The following is an 18,685-nucleotide window of genomic DNA, read 5'->3' as shown; positions in this document are numbered from 1 at the left end:
AATTCTAATAAAAAAAATAAATTGATATTGCTGTTTTTTTTATGAATTCATGTATTTGTTAACATTTTAAATTGTAACGAAACTATTGATATACCAGTTATAAAAGGTTAATGCATATGCCACTAAACACTAATAAACGTTTAAAAACAATTAATTAAAAGATTCAATTTCTATCATTTATTTGCATATTTAGATTTTATCCCATATTTTGTAAATCTTTGCATCTATAATATTTAGCATTTTTGTTTGAATTGGGAGAAACAACTAAAAAAAGGTAAGAAATTCTCTCAAAATTGCTCATTTTATTTTTTTTTTAAAAGTCAATCGATTTATTTGTATTGACTATTGAACTAGACAAACATTAATGAATAAAAAGAAATAACAATAAACTACAAAGAGGCTCATTAGTAATCGTTGCTTTGTTTAAATCGCAGGACACATCAGGTTTCCTGTGAACAAAATTAACAAGACAGCCAATGAAATTTACTTAGAGTTCGAGAAAAATAAGAACAGCAGATTACTGAAACAAGTTCTTCTCCAATGGCAAAGAAAGGCATGCTGCAAACAAGTTCTTCTTCTCCAATGGAATTCCTCCTCCATTTCAATCATCTGCGAGTCGAGAACGAGGAATCAAAATGGCATGAGAAGAAGCATTCATCAAAGAATCTCAAGAACAGACTCACCGTTGGGTGACCTGGAAGAGGTAGTAGAGAAATCAGAGGAGGAAGCCATGGGAAAGGACATCGAGAGCTGAGTGGTCGAGAAGGATGTGCGGTTGGATTTGTCTTCCTCGATGTCGGACCATGAGTCTCTTGCTTTCGGCCACTCGTCAAAGAAAGGCCGGAGGAATTGGCTTTCGTGCTTCGGCTCCGTCGAACCAAACTCACTACTCATGAAAGATTGCTGCTGCTGCTGCTGCTGCTGCTGCTGCTGTCTTGAAGTTGAACTGCCAGCAACCTGGCCGATATTATCTTGAAGTGACTGAAGCTGAGGGTAAGAGCTCTGGAGGAGAGAAGAAGGTTCTCTAGTTTTCAACAGGGGAAACGAAGAAACTCGTGAAGGTGTCAAGCACCATGAACTGTCGACTGAATCCAGAACGAGGCTCCTTGCGTTTCCAGTAGTTTCTAAGAAGAAACTGTGTTCATCCACACCAGGTTTAACGCCAGAGAAGTACCTGCAACTTCCAGATAACCAGATTATATAACTGAAACAAGGTGAACTAGATCATTCGACCATGTTTTTGCAAGAACTTATCGATGACATGAACTATTTGGCTTTACTTCATTCGCTCTACCTAAGATTATTGTACTCCTTCAGCAGAAATAATGACAGACAGCTTAAGGTACCAACCTGTTAACATAAGGACCAGTGTCCATGGACAGCTGAGTCAAGCTGGAGCCACCAAGGCACAAGCTTTGGGCATTGACATGACTCGCAACAGAATGCTGGGGATTTATGCTCTGCGAGTTTCCCCCACCACTACCACCAGCACCACTGCTGCTCGCAGCGGTGACTGTTGTTGAAGATGACTGCAGTTGGGAGGCAGGTTGTGATTGTGATTCCACAGGCTTTCTTGAACGGTTGCGGCCGCGATGCATGTGACGCTCACAATACTTGGAGTCAGGGTGAGCGTCCTTGGAACAGCGCCACTTCTTCCCATCGGTTCGCCGGCACCGCCCTGGCTCAGGGTCCAGCTTCTTTCCGTAGTAGGAACAGTAAGCTACTGAACTCAAAGAAACAACCAAACATATGAACAGTCTCATTCACGCAGTCAACAGGAATCAAAAGAATGAATTTAGCATTTGGGATGAGAAGTAAAAAAAAGAATGAAAGTCTCGTAGAGGAAAACAAACAGAAACTCTGATTGGAAACAGTTAAAGGAAGGAGACTTGAATATTAAAAACAAGTAAAGGGAGATCACTTCGTCCACAAGTGTTGAGAATAAAAGCCAGAAATAACCAAAGCTAAGTTTCAAAACTGCAAATCCACCCTGTGTAAAGATCACATTGTTGTTTTTTTTTCTACTTGATCTCGCTAAAACCACACAGATCGAAGTCGCAAATGATAGTCGGAACAAAAAACAAAGCGATTTAGATCTCATAAAAGGACGAAAGGATACGAACAGCGTCGTTTAAACTAAACCACAAAGGGGGAACAAGGAAAGGGCTTACGAGCAGGATGGTGCCAGTATCGACCAGGTAGGGCTTCGAAGCTCCTCCGGATAGGAATCAAGAGCTCGGGCGGCACGGGCACCCCGGCCGTCAGGTACTTGTAGATCAACGCCTGGTGCTCCAGCTCTTGCCACTGCGCCGCCGTGAAGGGAGGCCGCGCCCCGAACCCCGCCGCCGCCGCCGAGGTGTTCATCGGAAAACCCGAAAGGCCGAGAGGGAGAGACGATTCCAAGGAAAAGGAGGCGCCTTTGAGCTCACCCATGGCGGCAAGTGGCCGTCGTTGTCGGGGCCCCCGCCGGCGAGGCAGCAACGCAGAGCTCCGCCATTTCACTGTCAACAAGGAAGAGGAACGGAGGGGTGTCGGTAGATAGATAAGTTGATGGATAAAAGGGAAGATTTTAAAAGAGAAGAAGAGGAGAGAGGGTGCGTGAGAGGTTAATCAATGGCGGAGAAGAGATAGAGATGGCGATAGGAGATGATATTGGGATGGGAGAAGGGAGGGTGTGAGGGAGGACTGTGTCCCTATCTGAATCTTTGGGCTTCTCAGTGTGCGTTGGGAAGGGAGACAGTTATCTGTTTCTGAGCAGGAAAGAGAAACTACTCACAACAGGTAAAGATTTTTACTTTTGCTGCTAGTAACATTTTAATTCTCGACAAGCATTTGATGACTAATTATTGATAAATCCATCGACAAACAGAGACAAAGCTCCTCAATCTCTCAACAAAGATGAACCAAATCTTTGCATGAGGAATCACAGTCAATGTAATGTAAGAGATTTTATCATGGGAGTCCATGGGCATCGCTGATGAACCCTAAAGTTCAAACCAAGTGTCTCAAGTAGTCGGACAGCCTTTGTTCCCTTGCCCAGGAATTTTTCTCTTTTTTAACTTGAGGGTAGTGAGGTCGCTGGCATCTTCTTGTGTGTGGCACAGTGAACTACCTTTTGCTTCCGAGCATCTGCTACTACAATGTTGTGTGTCTGGGGAGAGGAAAAAGCTCTCTTCGTTCAAATCTTTGTGGGTGGGATCAGTGACTGCAATAAGGGCAATCATCATCATCCCTAAGCCATGACTTGCCCATCACTTCAGTTAGATGTCACGGACCCCATTCCATTCTTTCTGTGCTATGTTTTGCACCAAACAAGCAGCCAAAATCTAAGGTGAAGGGAAAACAAAATGAAACAACCAGTAGCTGGTTCAATCGGAGTCATTGCGGCGATGAACACTGATAATGCAAGAGGAAAAAAAAAAAGTATATGGGCTGGATCACTGGGACAAGGGGGACCATCTTCCATCTATATGTTGTCGGTGGTTGAGGAGCTGACAATGAGAGATGAGGGCAATAGAAGCGAGATAACCCTCAAGAATGTGCTCCAATGAGTTACTTCTTGAAAACAACCAGCTGCAACTTGTAATGGATGAACATATCAGGTCAATAAATCAGCACACTGGTGATAGTGCCAAACCAGTCTCCAAGCAGAACCGCACTGTCACTGATGCCCTAGTTTGGTGAAAAGAGTGAGGGTGAAAATGGCACAAACCCCCAAAAATATCATGCTGATTTACTAACCCAACATTTTACAAGTAGTTGACGAAGCCCTGGATATTTATTGCCAGGAGAGGTAATATACCTATGAAAAACCAATGGAGGCAAATTGAATACCATGTTCCTGCTTTTCTGAAAAAATAATCTATTAGGTGAGTATGGTCTGAACGTGTCAAGAGTAAAATATTATGAATTGGAAACGTTGTTTGAATGAGTCTTTACAGAGCTTTCTTTTACAACACCTCAAAAATTCGAGCAACTCGCTAAGCAGCACCAACCTGACGAATCTCGCCATTTGCTATCCGAGGAGATACTCCTAGGATAACTGTGATCTAATATTTGGGCCAATGCTGCACCCGGAATGAAGAAAAAAGAACCTGTCTCAGCAATTCACTTCGTCGATTATTCGTTAGACAGACCAACACTTTGATAACAGAAGACTGGTGCTGAATGTTCACAAGAAATGCCGAATGAACCGTCTGGGTTGAAGTGGATCAGAAGAGTATGGTTTTCAGGATCAAGAGGACAAGCATGATGAGGCATAATAAAATTAGCACAGTGGCACACATGACCATTCCACCTTTTTTCTGCGTTCTCTCTGCCTGCAGAAATCCATAAGTGATTAGGACAGTAGAGTTGTTTACAAATTCAATACGGTTGAACAACATCAAATACACGTGACAGAATACAATTTCTATAAATGTAGGGAATGCAGTTTAAAACAAAGATGAAGAAGCAGAATTCAAACTGCATGTATGCTTCACTAAGCATGAAGTACATTCTAGGGTTCAAACATTCTAGTGTCGCAAAACATTAAGCTGGAGTACATATAAAGAGGTGTATCTAATTAGTCAAGAAAAGATGTAGGCTATAACCAGCTAATCATTCTTGTCATTCCTCTTGGTTCAGCTGACGTGCATATGCTAGAGTCTAGACCACGCTACAGACGTATAAAGTTATCTGAGGTTTATTTTTGTCTTTAGCTCAGAGGACACTACGTGTTCACTCTTCTAGACAGTTAATTTATCTTTTATTGGAAATAACAGTATATGAAGATAATACTGATGCACAATAAAGTGTAATATAGAGTCAAGATTCAAGAATATGAAAATGAGCAGAACAATGAGAAAAGACGCAAGAGCAAATATTTGCTCATGATTAAAAGGAATAGAGCATGGGCCAACCAAGGAACATTTACTCATCCTGTGCATATTATTTTATGAGATTCCATAACCTATTTTTGTGAAGGGGGCACATAGTTATCTATTCATCTCCATTTGGCTCATGGACATCAAACACATTCCTTTTATGGCATCAACCAAAATTTACTTCATAAACGCAAATAACCAGCAAAAAAGAGGTAATTTTTAAATATTTTCTATGACTAACATAACCAACTCACATCTTTTAGATATCTAGACAATAGAGAAAGGCAAAGGAAAAAGCACGAGACAAAAAAAAAAAAGCAATCAGAGAGAGAACCTTCTCTAACTGTTTAAAGCCCTCTTCCACTGAACTTGCAACATTCTGTACATTGTAATCAATCCGGTCAACTATGGTTCCCTGTTAATATCACATGTATCATAACATGCTGCATGGCATCCACATAAACTCCAGGTCAATGAGTATCGTAAGAAAAGCTTACTTGATCTATGACAAGGACTGAGAGATCTTTCATGATCTGAACAAGTTCATTCACTGATTCTACAACCTTTAACAAAAATTATCCATAATGTCATGAAACATTTAGATGATACTAATACTCATAGCCATTGAACCTCAATAACACCAACCCACAAATGAATAAGATAGATTTACTGACCCAGGCAATCCAAATGTTTGAAATTATGTTACCTGGACAATCTCCCTTTCCCTCTCTCTTGTCAATGCTTCATTTTTCTTCAGTGTGGAAATTTGAACATCACTAAAACCCTGCAAAAAGGTTCAAAACCAAAGAAAATAAGATCAGCACAGAAATTAAGGTATTAACATGTGAGCTGGAAATAGTCTTATGCTTAATCACGGAAGAAAAAAAATCCGCACACTTGAGTCAACAAATCATTAAGTTTTGCAATAATGGCTGTCTGAGCTGCCCATTAGACATTCATTTCATACCTAGACTCTGAACCTACTGACAAAGAAAAAGAAAGAATTACCACATCAGTAAAGGCATCTTCTTCTAACTTGTGTCCAATTCCATTACGATTCATCTCCAAATCAAAACCATCGTGTCCCTAAAGTCATAAAAAAGCACTTTTATACTTGCATAAAATCAATTGTTAGAAAGAGACAAATTCAGATCCACAAACCTCCTGCTGATGTTGGAGATGTTTTAAATAAGAAGACTGTTTCTTTCTGAACTCCATCGAGAGGTTTTGGAGGTCAGTTGCAAGAGACCGCTGAGGAGAGCACAAGAAACATGTGAAAATTTTGTCAAACATGTATCAACACTAACAGTTGCCAGTGAAGTGCTTCATCATTGAATCAAGTTTGAAATGGAAAAAATAAAAAATAACTATCAAGAATCAAGAAAAGAAACTCAATGAAGAACTATAATAGACCTGAACATTTTTCCGGACAGTTGAATCTTCAGAAGGATCACTGGAGGAAAGTTTTTGTAGTCTCTTCTCAGACTTCTTCAACAAATCTGTTATTTCATGACTTAGAAGTTCAATGGCATGTTGATCCTCTTTCCCATCCCCAAAAGAAGGCATCAATGCTTTCGCATGGGCCTTGGCTAACTCTACCATTTTTGTCCGAGCACGCTGCATGTTTGCAGCTAATTCTTCAGAAACATCCACCCATGCTGGAGGTAAACCAATCATAGTGGCACCTGTACTGCAATAAGCTAACTGCATGTTTAATTGGTTTCTGGCATTTTGAATATCTGTAGAAATTGAGCGGTATTGTGAATATCATCACAAGGATTCCATTTTTAGGTAAAGCTTTCACAATTTTTAACTAAAAAGATGAAACAAATAGGGATGAAAAGGAACAAAAAAGCCCATTAATTTGTTTTGCCTCTCAAAAGTTCTGAAAGAACACAACAATTCTTAATTAAATCCAAAAAGAATTAGATTTTCAAGCAGCGAAAAGCAAAAAGTCATATCATTTGCCAAGAGAATGCTTAGACCACAATATTAGATTTGTCAAGGATATTTAGACTGAATTAACATTTCCAGGAGCAAAGGTGTTCAGTTAACTCTGATTGCAACATTATGCAGGAGAAGAGACTAAACAGGGGGTCTCCTAAAACCCTCAAACCTAAACCATCAAAATTTATGTACGTATGTATCATTAGGTTTATTAAAAAATAAAAATAAAAGCATTACAAATTTAGCAATTTATATATGTTAGAGCATGTCAAACACAGCTTCATGAGGGCGATATATGTTAGAGCGTGCATGAGAAAGTATTTTAGTAAGGACAAAGGATGATTTTTTCTCTTTTGACCTGAGATAAGGATGGGAACATAATCTATTGGTCCACAACAAATTTGTCATCTAGATATTTATCTACTACATTAACTTTTCAGATATGATGCCCATTCATCCACAAAGCATGGTTGGTACACCACTCTCTAATAAAGTTTTAAGTTTAGCATAGGATAACATAGAGATCTTGTAAGACTCCAAAAGTTACACTCCATTTTCAGCCATCGGACCTCTATCCTATGAACAGTTTCTTTGGTAAAATTATTTTTGAATGTCAAAATTATGTGTCATTGTGACAATTTGTTAGTTGTCAAGAAAGATAAAGCAATCAATTTTTAAATTGGAAAGATAGGTCTGAATCTTTATATGTTTGTAATATTCATCCAACTCTGAACCCCCATATTACAGAATATACTGAACACCTAGATCTATACATAGCTTTGTACCAAAGGACATATCTTTGAACCAGTCAATATATTTTCTTATTTTCTTATCTATTGGATTTACACAATGAATAATATATTATTTTTTTCTTAACCTTACTCTATGTTAGTCTGACTCTAGTATGAGTATCCAATATGGATGTAGATTAAAAGATATATATTTTTTTTATTTTTACGTGACAAATATTAATATCCACTGTCCACCTGAAGTGACATTGTCCTAATGTTAGTATCTGAAATGGATATGAAGGGGCAGACAAAGAGTCCAAATATCCAAGACCTCACATATCTATCTCATCTTTTATTAACTAAACCTTTTGACGTGCTATTTGTTAACTACTCATCCTTTGATTAGTATCATAGTTAATAACACTACAGACTTTTCAAATTTTCCTTTTAGCCGAAGGAGATTTGATGATTTTAAAGAATTCCAAAAGCTCCTCCCTATTCTAACAGCCCATCCATGATTATCAAAATCCTATACATTAAGACATGCTAAAGAACATAGATGTTTCAGAAGACTTCACTACACAAGCATTACAAAAACCCAAGTAGCATACCAAATTTAATTCACAAATTGCAATTAAAAATTCGTTTTCATCTTCCAGAACAATCAAATAGCATGTGTAAGGTTTAGCAAATCAGCTATCCTAAATTCTAACACCTGGCGATCCATCTGTTGTATAACCTTTACCCTTGTGAGTGTAAGAAGCTAATACTTCGAAGCTAAACGACATAGACACCCAATTCGTATCACGTTGTCCATTTTTCTTTTGTTATGATCTCAACTAATAATCCACAATGAACACCCTATCTCGAATAATGATATCGACTAATGAAGTAATGATCCACTACCAAGCCGTGCACGCACTCTATCTCTAACGTCAAGGAGATGATACAAGAAAAACGACAGATCTTACAACCCGACTAATACTAATCCTGGGTAGACGGTCAGAACCCACATTCCTCCCAGTTAAGTGTCTGGTTAACCGCTTCCGGGGACCAAGTCCCCACATTCACAATACAGTTCACGATACAGAGAGAGAGGAATGATAATCGGAGAAACAAAACGATGGAATCAACAACGAAACAGCGAGATCCGACCTGGATCCGGCAGGGTCTTCGGTGCTGAGTGGCGCGTAGGAGCGATCGGGTCGGAGAAGCGAGGCGCTCACCAGCTCGATCACGGCCCCGCCGCCGCCGACGGAGAAGGAGGAGGAGGAAGTCGACGGGCCGGAGAGCGGAGTTGGGGAAGGGGATCGGACGTTGCGCAGGGCGTCGCGGTACTTCCGGTATATGGGCGTCCGGTTCCTGGTCGCCATGTCCACGGACGCCGAAGCAGAGAAGGTCGAAGGGAAGAAGAACGCAGCAGCAGCAGACGATACCTCGGAACTAAAGCAGTATTTTTAACGCATTCTTCATGGGCCTTTAATGCCAGGCCCATTTTGTATTAATAAGTTTTAAATTAAAAATTAAAAAAATATATATATGAAACAAATAACGATGTATAAATTGGTGGGCATCCACATGGAGCGATGTGCACCACTAGGCGCCTGTTAAATATCTGCCCTAGCCAATGGCTTCCCTTCGTCCATATCTCCTTAGCCTCGCTCGCTTCACTCTCTTCCCTCAGCGTCCATTACAAGTAACTACGTAGCGAGAGAGAGAGAGAGACGGTGGAAAAGCGAAAAAAATCAAAATTGATCGAAATCTGCGGCGGTTCGTCCACACGATCGCCACGTTCTGGTTGGTACACACCCCTCCTCGATTCTCTTCTCGCGATTGGTTCGTCCTTGTACAGATCGAGCTTCGGGTTTTGCTTGGCTCTCGTGCCGATCGATACTCTTTTTCTCCTTTCTTGGTTGAATTTGGTGATTCGGTTTTGCCGATCCCTACGTTAGGATTTTTTTTCTTCTTTTCCTTCTGAGGATTATCTTTTTGTTGGGGCTGTAAGAGACGAGTTATGGAGTAGGAGATTGGATCGTGAGGTGCTGGAAATAGAAGTTTTCATCTTGTGCAGGTTCTTCAGGGTAAAAAGACAGGTATTGATGGAAGTTGAAGTTTGTTCTCAAGTTTTCCTTAATAACCTTCAAGTAAAAGGATTTAGTGTTTAGTTTACTGCTCCTTTTTGTTTGTTTCCTTGCATTAGAAATTAAGGACCAAGTTTATCTTATCGCCATGTGGTTTTAGTCTTCTCACAGGATAATCCTTCTTATCCATGCATAACCCAGAGCCTCAATCAAAGGATTACTTATATTCTCTGTTTTAGTAAGCTTCATTAAGTGGATGATTTGTGAGAAATGGTTATAGGTTTGATTTGAAATTTCGCTATTTTCTGTGGAAGTATCTGTTTTGTGGATTAATTTTCATCTCCAATCTATGATTCTAGTTGCCACATATTAGATTTTTATGGTATCTTGAGCTTATGATTCTCTTTATGGGCTTGAGCTGTTAAGAAAGGACCAATTGACTAAAGGTTCTAAATTTTGGTAGAGATTAAATGGTATTTCTGGCATAGGTACATTTAAGATCTTATTCTATAATTTATATGGATGAAAAAATAAAAGTAATTCATTTGTCTCATAATTGTTGCAACTTTGGAGTCAATTGTTTTGATATCACGTCTTCATATACCATTTTCAGTATCTCTATTCCATGACAATAGATTTAGAATCCTTGATGACGAATTGTTTGGCACTGCAGCTCAGATGAGATGTTTTTAGTAAAACAAGGTTTTTGATTAAGTGATAATGCTTGCAGGCATTTTGGGCTAGGTGATGGCTACAGCAGCAGTTATTGGACTAAGCACAGGAAAGAGGCTTTCGACTTCTTCATTCTGTCCAACTGACCTTGCAGAGAAATTATTCCCTGCTGCAGATTACAATATGCTACCATTTTCTGTCTCCTCCACAAAATGTACCATAGTTTCACAGAAATCTTCCCATTTTGGGCCAAATGTCCCACCGACGAGATACATACGATCAATCAAGGCAATGAAAGAACAAGCCAATACTTTGACTCCTTCAACTAGTGCAACATGGTCTGAGAGTCCTGACCTTGAATCTTCTCTTGAGATCCTCATTTTGCTACAGAAGTCCATGTTGGAGAAGCAATTGGAACTTCCTTTCATGGATACAACTCCTAATTATGTTCCAAGGGTATCTCAGATACCTGTCATTAGTCGTTCAGGGATATCTGCTCGTGAGAGGAGAATAGCTTGTAGAAGAAAATGTTTTGCTCGTAATAATGATACAGAACCTACAAGCACGAAACCACTTCACTTTAGTGTTAGTCCTGAGTTAATTAAGTCTGGTGTAAGTGGTTATGTACGGGGTACTGTTAATGAAAACTTGCTGACACATGCAGAAGTGGTTAATCTGTCAAAGAAAATAAAAGCTGGTGTGCGTTTAGAGGAACACAGGTCAAAGTAAGTAACTTCTTCTATCAGCATCCATGTTTGACAAATCAGCGTCCTTTTACTATAGATCAAACAACAAGAACTAACTGAAGCATTATTACTTGTCTATTTATATTTGATATCTGACAAAAAAAAAAGAAACAAATCAATTTTATTAGAATCATTAATTCTGCATCATGTTAAGCTTCACTAAGTGTATTTTGTTTACATATTTAGATGAAAACAGGATACTCTGAGGTTTCTATATAATGACATGTGAGACATCAAGGTTAAGATCTTGCAATGGTATAGGCTAATTTTTTTATGCGTGTTGGGAGAAGCGAGTGGCTTTACATTTACAATCATGAAATATCTACTACATGAGTTTATTCTTTATCCCTTTTTTTCTTCTCTCATTAACTCAAACTTTGCATCAAGATTTCTCCTTTTTTTCTCTTTACAGAGTTCAAAATGATCATTTCCTAGAAAAACAAACTTCTACTATCGTTATTTGTGGAATATAATTGAGCTATTTGTGTTTTCAGGTTGAAAGTAAAATTGGGAGTTGAACCAACGGACAAACAATTGGCTTCTTCTCTTAGGATATCACCTTTTGAATTGCAGAAAAGAATATTTGAATCTTCTCTAGCACGAGAAAAGCTTGCGATGAGTAATGTTCGCCTAGTTATGTCAATTGCACAGAAATATGATAACATGGGGACATCTATGGCTGACCTTACCCAGGTGGGTCTTTCATTATTGAATTTTCATGTTGCGTAGTCGGACAGTACACTTACATTCCTTCACACTATAGTCTTCAAATGTTTGTGCTAATATAATTTCTTCTTTCTTAGGCTGGTTTGATTGGCTTACTTCGTGGGATAGAAAAATTTGATTCTTCTAAAGGCTTCAAAATTTCTACTTATGTATATTGGTGGATACGGCAGGTAAATTAAATTATAGATTTAGTTGAAAACAACAGCATATTATGCTTGATAGTTTGATTGTAAATTTTCTTGCATGTCTGTAATAATGTGCATATATCAATCCATTGAACTATTGTTATTTTTCAAGGGTCATTTTACTATTGAACTCCAATTTGATTTCCAGTCTTTTAATTAGGGCTGCATTTCTTTCTAGGGTGTCACAAGAGCACTGTTTAAGAACTCCAAGACACTAAGATTGCCGATCCATTTGCATGAGAGATTAACATCAATTAAGCACGCAAAAGTTAGGCTGGAAGAGAAGGGAATTGCACCATCTATTGATGTAAGTTAAAATCCATCCTACTGCTTGATAGTTTCAGTTATGATTGCAAGTTTCTGTATTTGGATATTTTTACAGTTAACCATACTTTTTCCATTGTTACTTATAAAAATTAGGCCACTTCGATACCTATTTTTGTATCCATCCTACCTTCTTGATGATCTTGACTTTAGAATGCCACCTTTTAGTAGTCATTCACAATTCAATCCCATAAGCACTCACCTTTTTGATCATTCAACCTTGTTCTCTTACACTTAACCAGTAGCTCAATATTGCAAAACTCAAATTAGGACATTTTTCCTTGCTCATAAGTTGCACATTTTACACTTCTTTGTTGTATTCTTGAGGAAATCAATTGCACAGCACTGGACTTCACATTTCTATGGAGCTTTTTGCAAGTGGTTAATTACTTTTATCCCTTCTTCAGAAAATTGCTGAGTCCCTGAATATGTCACAGAAGAAAGTAAGGAACGCTACAGAGGTATGAGCTCACAGTTATGGGACAGTTCTGTTCCCATTTCTTTTCTTTGATTTGTAAGTTGACAGTAACTTAGGAGCGACTAATATTGAGTTAGTTCTGAATGTAGGCTGTAAATAAAGTTCTCTCTCTTGATAGACAAGCCTTTCCATCACTGAATGGCATTCCTGGCGAAACCCTCCACAGTGTAAGTTTAGCATTTCAATTCTGTAGATAAAGCATTTAGTGATTTTAATTTCTGAAGTTTATAAACTTTCCTAGTTCTGTTTCCTTTTCAGTATGTTGCAGATACTAAACTCGATAATATCCCCTGGCATGGTTTCAATGAATGGTCCCTTAAGGTATTTTTCTTCTATTAGTTAAGATTGTTGTGGAATTTCACATGCCTTAAATTTTCATGTTCCATTCTTTACTACTGAGTAAATAAAAATTTTGGTAGACATGTAAACCTAAATGTATGGTTATATTGTCTTGTCTCCACCACACAATTCTGATAGCATATAAGTTTTCCTCAGGATGAAGTCAATAAGCTTTTGAATACAACACTGAGCAAGAGGGAGAGAGATATAATAAGATTATATCATGGTATCGACAGTGAATGCCATACGTGGGAGGAAATCGGCAAACAGTAAGTAGCATTCTTGTGTCAAACTTGTTCACATTTGTTTTGATGACCAATTAACGCAAGTCAAGCATATTTAGCAGCATTTACCTATGAATGTGTTGCTTCCTCCCGAAGAGAGTTTGATAATGCATGCTTGAAAAAGCTTTTTTGGCAATGTCTCATTGATAGGAAAATTTTCATGCTGTAGTGCTTCTTTTTGTACTGGTTTAGAATGGATTGGAACTCATGTTCCCGGGTTCAACCTTCAAATTTTCAAATACAGCAACATTAGATTCTTGCTTTTCGATATGTTAATCAATTACTAGGCCCTTCAGCCTTAGCAATTCAAGGAAGGATTTCTTTCTTCGGCATCTATGTTTCTTTCTAAAGTTTTGTTAAAAACTCATGAGACTAAAAGTACAATCGTAACATTGTTCAAGTTCCTTTTAAAACTGGAAGTTGTATTGTTGTTTGATATGCCAATTCTGAAATACTCATGTGTGCCTTGGAAGAAAGTTAGATGATATTGCTAATAAAAGCGCAAACTATTTTACTCTGTCGAAGCAATGTAGATACTTCTACTGAATGTATCATGCTGATTCTTGCTAAGAGCTTTATTCTCTTCATCAGACTCGGCTTGTCGAGAGAGCGTGTCAGACAAGTTGGGCTTGTCGCCATGGAGAAATTGAAACATGTAGCGCGAAGAAGAAGATTGGAGGCAATGCTGAAACACTAAAAAGAAAACAAAACTGTATTTTGTGAGTAGGCACTTGAGAATGCTTGTGTATATCAAAAGAAAGGCAAAAGTGTATATTTACATTGAATTTTTGCTGAGATTAATTATACTCAAAATTATACATGCTTGCAGTGAGAATTTATGAGGTGAAAGTGTAGTTGATTAATCTTTGTATATAATATATTTATTTATTAGACATTTTTAAAGGAATTTAATGTAGTAAAATGAAAACCGGCAATCATGGGTTGAAGAGATTAAAATATATATATATTAATACAATTTTGAAATATGGAGGTGTTGTCAGGGAGTAGATGATTTCAAAGCTGCTTGTTTTTTTTTATAAGCTGAACTTGATTTAAATTTGGTTTGAACTTAATCATTTATATGTTATACGTTCTCAATCAAATTTATTTGTGAATTAATCTGATGTACATGGAATGAATATAAATAAATTTATATTAAATTTATTCATTAACAATAATTTTATTTATTTATTTTTTAATTTAATATTCAGTTTTTAAAACTAATTAAATCGATTAATTTTGAAGACGAGTAATCTGATCTCAATAACTATATTACCTAAAAAATAAGGAGTGAAATCAGAAAGTTAGTTCCCTCACGAAGAAAATATTTGGGGCCCGCTGTTTTGTCAAGTAATGAAGCAGGTAAACGGCCGAGTCATTTCTACCATTGACCGCCGGCTACGCCGCGTTCAGCCCGACGCCGCTCGGTCGCGTGATAAGAAGTTGGAATTCGACGAAGGGGGGTTAGGGTTCGGTGGGAGCTTCGATGGCGGAGGGAGAGAGGAGGGCGACGGTGGGTGCGGTGGAGGCTTCGGCTTCGACGTCGACGGTGGAAGGAAGGATGGAGATAGGGCGGACGGCGGTGATGCTTGTGTGCGGCAGCCTGGTCTACTACCACTGCGCCTACCGGGGGTCGAGTCTTCTCTCCCTCGTCTCTGACGTTCTCCTCGTCCTCCTCTGCTCGCTCGCCATCCTCGGAATGCTCTTCCGCCAGATGAACATCACGTAATTCCCTTCCCTCCCATTTCGTCCCAAGAAAATTCTGTTGCATCGTCGATTTGTGATCGAACCTTATTTTCCTGCCTTATTAACCTATTTAGGTTTTAGGGATTCTCTTCTAGTTAATGATTGGAAACTAATTGTCGAGGGATCAAAGTAAGGTTGAGATTTTGTGGGAAAACAAATCCAGTTCGGGGTTGTTTGTCCGTACTCACATTTGTTTTCTTTTTCTGGGCAAGTTGTTTGTATCTGCACCATAGGGAAGCAAGGTGAGATTTGATTCAGGTTTGACCTCTTAGTTTATACTCAGAGGGATATAGTGAGTTAATCAAGGGAGTTTATAGGCTTAGATAAGTACAACACTATTAACTTGAGCTTAAAGAGTTTAGGTCAGTGATTTGGCCTAACAAATTAATGGATTATCTAGATATCTTATGGATTGTAAAATTTAATATCAGAAAGAATTATTCCTAGACATGGATTTGTAGAATCTCCATTCATTTCTAGGTCTGACTTTCTTAGAATTTCACTGAGGCGTTTAGAAAGGATTGCCAATTCACATGCCGCCAAATTGATATTGAACTATGAGTTGCACTTTGGGATTTGATAGGGGCATCAAGTCTCAAGTGAGATAAATTGTTAATCCCACATGAAGAGTCTGGGCTATAAAAGGATTCAAAAGCTTTGATGAGTGGACTTTTTTTGGTTTGAGCTTTGGCATTTTGAGTAGTGCTTGGGCCTTACAAGTTACTAGTTAAGTTCTCTCATCTAGATGGATTATATTGGTGTACATCCTTCAAACACAAAGCTTATCGTGAAAACAGCTTACAGTAAGTTAGTTGTTCAAGGGCTAGCTGTTTATATTATAACATTTTAGTTTGATCCCACATGAAGAGTTTTGATCTGATTGAAAATGTTTAAGAGCTTAGATGCATGAACTACTATCGACTTAGGCTAAAATATTTTGGGACAATGATTAGGCCCAATAAAGTTGTTGAATCATTTCTTTCATCTATCTTGGTCGTTATAATCTGACTATAAGTAGTAAGTTTGGAATTCGCCACCCCCCCCCCCCCCCCCCCCAAGAGTCACATAGGGGAAGCAGGTTTTAAGAGTGAGGGAAGAATTTTAGTTAGCGTGTTGTGTATGAACTTGTAACACACAAATATTGTGGTGTACACCTTGTGGAGCTGATTGATCATTTTATCTGTCAAATGCTTTGTATGATTCATTTCTATTACTCAATGGAGATTCTCTATGATCCGGAGATGAAGACTATAAAATGATATTTTTCAGTTGGTATCTTTGGATGGGTGGCCAACTGATTACATATTAATAGGTGGCCAACTAATGTAAGCACACATTCAGCTACTTCTTTCACTCCTTTTACTTTGCTTGTTTTGACCTTCCTTTCTTGCTCACATCTTCAATTACAACTGCTGGATGTAACTTCATTTCTAAACTGAAGTGACATGCCAAGAATAGTTCCTCGTGTTTGTCAAAAAGAACATTTTTAGTTACAGTTGACATAAAGCAAATTCATAAAGGTTGTTTTAATTGCTTTTTTTCAAAGGAAAATAATTATTGAACATGACCTGTGCATGCTTGCCTTTCTCTAATTATACATGATATTGAATGTCTATGTCTTATGTCTGAGTTTTACTTTGGGATGTACCAGAAGATGATTCTCACTCTAACATATGACTTTTCTGCACAATTTCACAGAGTTCCTGTGGATCCACTTGAGTGGCAAATATCTCAGGACACGGCAAATGCCATTGTTGCTTGTTTGGCTAATACCGTTGGGGCTGCAGAATCGGTGTTGAGAGTTGCTGCAACAGGGCACGATAAGAGACTGTTCTTTAAGGTATTTACCTAATTATCTTAGATTTAGATTCTGTAGTGAAGTACTTTTGGTACCTTCATCCTATATTTAAAAGATTATTCACTGTGGCTGCATCCATGCTTCACAGTATGATGTATACCAATATGCAACATTATTATGTTCTGAATAAATGATTAAATTAGAGATTATTCATCTTGCATGTCATATATGGTTATATATTGTTGAAGTCTTCAATCAGTTTATCTAAAGAGTCCAACAAGAATGAGAATGCTCCCATGGCTAAATCTCTAATTTATCCTTTAGATCAAATACCGATCATTCTTGAAGTGCGCTTAATGTGAGTTGTAATTGCTTCAGAAGAAAATCAACTCTCTCAATCAAAGAGAGCCTTCATATCAACAAAAACAACTAATATTGTACATAATCTATTGTAAAATTTCTGAGATAAAGTTCATTTGTTTTGTGTCATATATAAGTAATTCGTGTTTAAACACTAGATGATATGAGTTTTTATCTTACAGTTCTTATTTTGATTGACCCTACATGCTGGTAGAACACTTATTCGCGATGTTGAAACTATCATTTCCCAGGTAGCTCTTACGCTGTACCTGTTGTCTGCTTTGGGACGGGTTGCCTCAGGTGCCACAATTGCTTATGTTGGTAAAGTTTTCACTTGGTCTATTTTTTTCTTGTTATATAAACCTCTTCATGTTAGCTTATTTACTTCATATTTGCTCTTCTTTGTTAGGAGTGTTTAGAGTTTGATTTATAAGAAAATTCTAAACCAAATTGAAAAATGCCAGTTAAAACATCCCAAATTGATACTAAAGTTGTTTCAGTTTGGTTTAAAACCAAATTGAAATTATCTATTTGGTTTCCATTTGGTTCAGTTTTGAGTTGTTAATTGACAAAATAAACATCCATGAAAAAAATATTTTAGACTAAGGATCTAGTGTAGAACAATTAAAACATTGTAGTTTAAGATTTATTCCAAACGATGAGCACAACAAATCTATAAAAAGTAGACTTAATTCAATTTTAAAAACTGTTTGTGTCTGCTCAAATTGAAACAGAACTGCAACCAATAATTTCACCTAGATTACATATCAAAGTCAAATCAGTAAACCAATATATCAGAATTTTCAATTTAATTCAGTTTGATTTATGGATTTATCTGGCTAATTGACAGCAACAAGGTGGATTTGTTATGGCTAAACTATAATGTCGGGAATTGTTCTACTTCTACAGGATTGTGCCTCTCATGCCTGTACTTCTTTGCCCAAAGTTCTGGTCTTATGTCTAGCTACCCCACCCAATTTCTGAAGAGAAGAGAGACCACTGGATCTGGAGTTCAGGATGCTATGTAACCTATAGATTGTATTTATTTTTTTCTTCCTGTCTTTCATTTTTGGGATTGCGGTTATTCCTTGTGTGTTCATCATTCGACACATTACAAGGGGACGTTGTCATAACCTCCTCTTCCTAGATTGTTCAAAGCAATAAATCAAGTGTGGAAACATATAACCGACCTCGGCCGTGTGTGTATATACTGATAAATGTTTAAAGTGATGTTCAACTGAGAGCTGTTTTTCACTGGTTAGATATGTCTGCCAATATGTTATCAAAATCATAGCGCTTGAACTTGAATGTTTCTAGAAACGAAGCTTTAGAAGCTTCAAGAGAGGTGAAACCGGTAGTTCGAGCATTCAAACGGCAAGGAGACCTATTGATGATTCTCCTCC

General features: G+C 37.8%; 4 protein-coding genes and 1 long non-coding RNA gene across 9 annotated transcripts; 3 read left to right on the top strand and 2 right to left on the bottom strand.

Moving 5' to 3' along the window:
- Positions 1 to 401: 401 nt before the first annotated feature.
- Positions 402 to 2,647, bottom strand: LOC122055355 (growth-regulating factor 5-like). 4 transcript variants are annotated; one of them, XM_042616749.1, is made up of 4 exons: positions 2,172 to 2,647; positions 1,351 to 1,723; positions 684 to 1,180; positions 402 to 609 (listed from the first exon to the last, which is right to left on the bottom strand). In XM_042616749.1, the coding sequence occupies exons 1-4, from the start codon at positions 2,431 to 2,433 to the stop codon at positions 602 to 604; spliced, it is 1,140 nt and encodes a 379-aa protein (XP_042472683.1). In that variant the 5' UTR covers positions 2,434 to 2,647; the 3' UTR covers positions 402 to 601. The 4 variants fall into 4 exon arrangements, with proteins under 4 accessions (XP_042472683.1, XP_042472684.1, XP_042472681.1 ...); XM_042616750.1 differs by having other exon boundaries at positions 684 to 1,174; XM_042616747.1 differs by having other exon boundaries at positions 402 to 1,180.
- LOC122055358 lies at positions 2,643 to 4,073 on the top strand. The gene is made up of 2 exons (XR_006132867.1): positions 2,643 to 2,781; positions 2,870 to 4,073. It is a non-coding gene; the product is annotated as an uncharacterized LOC122055358 (long non-coding RNA).
- LOC122055357 (syntaxin-43-like) lies at positions 3,882 to 8,997 on the bottom strand. Of its 2 annotated transcripts, none has more exons than XM_042616751.1 (8): positions 8,699 to 8,997; positions 6,279 to 6,555; positions 6,027 to 6,116; positions 5,874 to 5,951; positions 5,572 to 5,649; positions 5,363 to 5,428; positions 5,200 to 5,280; positions 3,882 to 4,319 (listed from the first exon to the last, which is right to left on the bottom strand). In XM_042616751.1, the coding sequence occupies exons 1-8, from the start codon at positions 8,914 to 8,916 to the stop codon at positions 4,212 to 4,214; spliced, it is 996 nt and encodes a 331-aa protein (XP_042472685.1). In that variant the 5' UTR covers positions 8,917 to 8,997; the 3' UTR covers positions 3,882 to 4,211. The 2 variants fall into 2 exon arrangements, with proteins under 2 accessions (XP_042472685.1, XP_042472686.1); XM_042616752.1 differs by having other exon boundaries at positions 6,279 to 6,604; positions 8,699 to 8,835.
- Positions 8,998 to 9,180: 183 nt separating this feature from the next.
- Positions 9,181 to 14,198, top strand: LOC122055354 (RNA polymerase sigma factor sigA-like). Its single transcript, XM_042616746.1, has 10 exons — positions 9,181 to 9,340; positions 10,355 to 11,021; positions 11,537 to 11,735; positions 11,846 to 11,938; positions 12,132 to 12,260; positions 12,685 to 12,738; positions 12,845 to 12,922; positions 13,014 to 13,076; positions 13,251 to 13,363; positions 13,970 to 14,198. Exons 2-10 carry the CDS (start codon positions 10,372 to 10,374, stop codon positions 14,073 to 14,075), a joined length of 1,485 nt encoding a protein of 494 aa, XP_042472680.1. The 5' UTR covers positions 9,181 to 9,340; positions 10,355 to 10,371; the 3' UTR covers positions 14,076 to 14,198.
- Positions 14,199 to 14,784: 586 nt separating this feature from the next.
- Positions 14,785 to 18,547, top strand: LOC122055353 (reticulon-like protein B23). The gene is made up of 4 exons (XM_042616745.1): positions 14,785 to 15,103; positions 16,823 to 16,964; positions 17,534 to 17,603; positions 18,192 to 18,547. Exons 1-4 carry the CDS (start codon positions 14,865 to 14,867, stop codon positions 18,308 to 18,310), a joined length of 570 nt encoding a protein of 189 aa, XP_042472679.1. The 5' UTR covers positions 14,785 to 14,864; the 3' UTR covers positions 18,311 to 18,547.
- The last annotated feature ends 138 nt before the right edge of the window (positions 18,548 to 18,685 follow it).

This window comes from Zingiber officinale, chromosome 3B, assembly GCF_018446385.1.
Source record: "Zingiber officinale cultivar Zhangliang chromosome 3B, Zo_v1.1, whole genome shotgun sequence".
Lineage (NCBI taxonomy): Eukaryota > Viridiplantae > Streptophyta > Magnoliopsida > Zingiberales > Zingiberaceae > Zingiber > Zingiber officinale.
The sequence above is the reverse complement of the archived record's forward strand: the minus strand, read 5'-3'. Positions and strand labels throughout refer to the sequence as shown.

What these genes read in the sequence shown, in the direction of transcription:
- LOC122055355 (XM_042616747.1), bottom strand. Translation starts at nt 2,433, where the DNA reads ATGGGTGAGCTCAAAGGCGCCTCCTTTTCCTTGGAATCGTCTCTCCCT. An exon ending in ATACTGGCACCATCCTGCTC is followed by an intron (nt 1,724 to 2,171) that starts GTAAGCCCTTTC and finishes CTTTGAGTTCAG; the next exon opens with TAGCTTACTGTTCCTACTAC. An exon ending in ACTGGTCCTTATGTTAACAG is followed by an intron (nt 1,181 to 1,350) that starts GTTGGTACCTTA and finishes GTTATCTGGAAG; the next exon opens with TTGCAGGTACTTCTCTGGCG.
- LOC122055357 (XM_042616751.1), bottom strand. Translation starts at nt 8,916, where the DNA reads ATGGCGACCAGGAACCGGACGCCCATATACCGGAAGTACCGCGACGCC. An exon ending in ATCTCCAACATCAGCAGGAG is followed by an intron (nt 5,952 to 6,026) that starts GTTTGTGGATCT and finishes TTATGACTTTAG; the next exon opens with GGACACGATGGTTTTGATTT. An exon ending in GGGAAAGGGAGATTGTCCAG is followed by an intron (nt 5,429 to 5,571) that starts GTAACATAATTT and finishes TTTTTGTTAAAG; the next exon opens with GTTGTAGAATCAGTGAATGA.
- LOC122055354 (XM_042616746.1), top strand. Translation starts at nt 10,372, where the DNA reads ATGGCTACAGCAGCAGTTATTGGACTAAGCACAGGAAAGAGGCTTTCG. An exon ending in GAATTGCACCATCTATTGAT is followed by an intron (nt 12,261 to 12,684) that starts GTAAGTTAAAAT and finishes TCCCTTCTTCAG; the next exon opens with AAAATTGCTGAGTCCCTGAA. An exon ending in CTGGCGAAACCCTCCACAGT is followed by an intron (nt 12,923 to 13,013) that starts GTAAGTTTAGCA and finishes TTTCCTTTTCAG; the next exon opens with TATGTTGCAGATACTAAACT.
- LOC122055353 (XM_042616745.1), top strand. Translation starts at nt 14,865, where the DNA reads ATGGCGGAGGGAGAGAGGAGGGCGACGGTGGGTGCGGTGGAGGCTTCG. An exon ending in ATAAGAGACTGTTCTTTAAG is followed by an intron (nt 16,965 to 17,533) that starts GTATTTACCTAA and finishes ATCATTTCCCAG; the next exon opens with GTAGCTCTTACGCTGTACCT. An exon ending in TGCCACAATTGCTTATGTTG is followed by an intron (nt 17,604 to 18,191) that starts GTAAAGTTTTCA and finishes CTACTTCTACAG; the next exon opens with GATTGTGCCTCTCATGCCTG.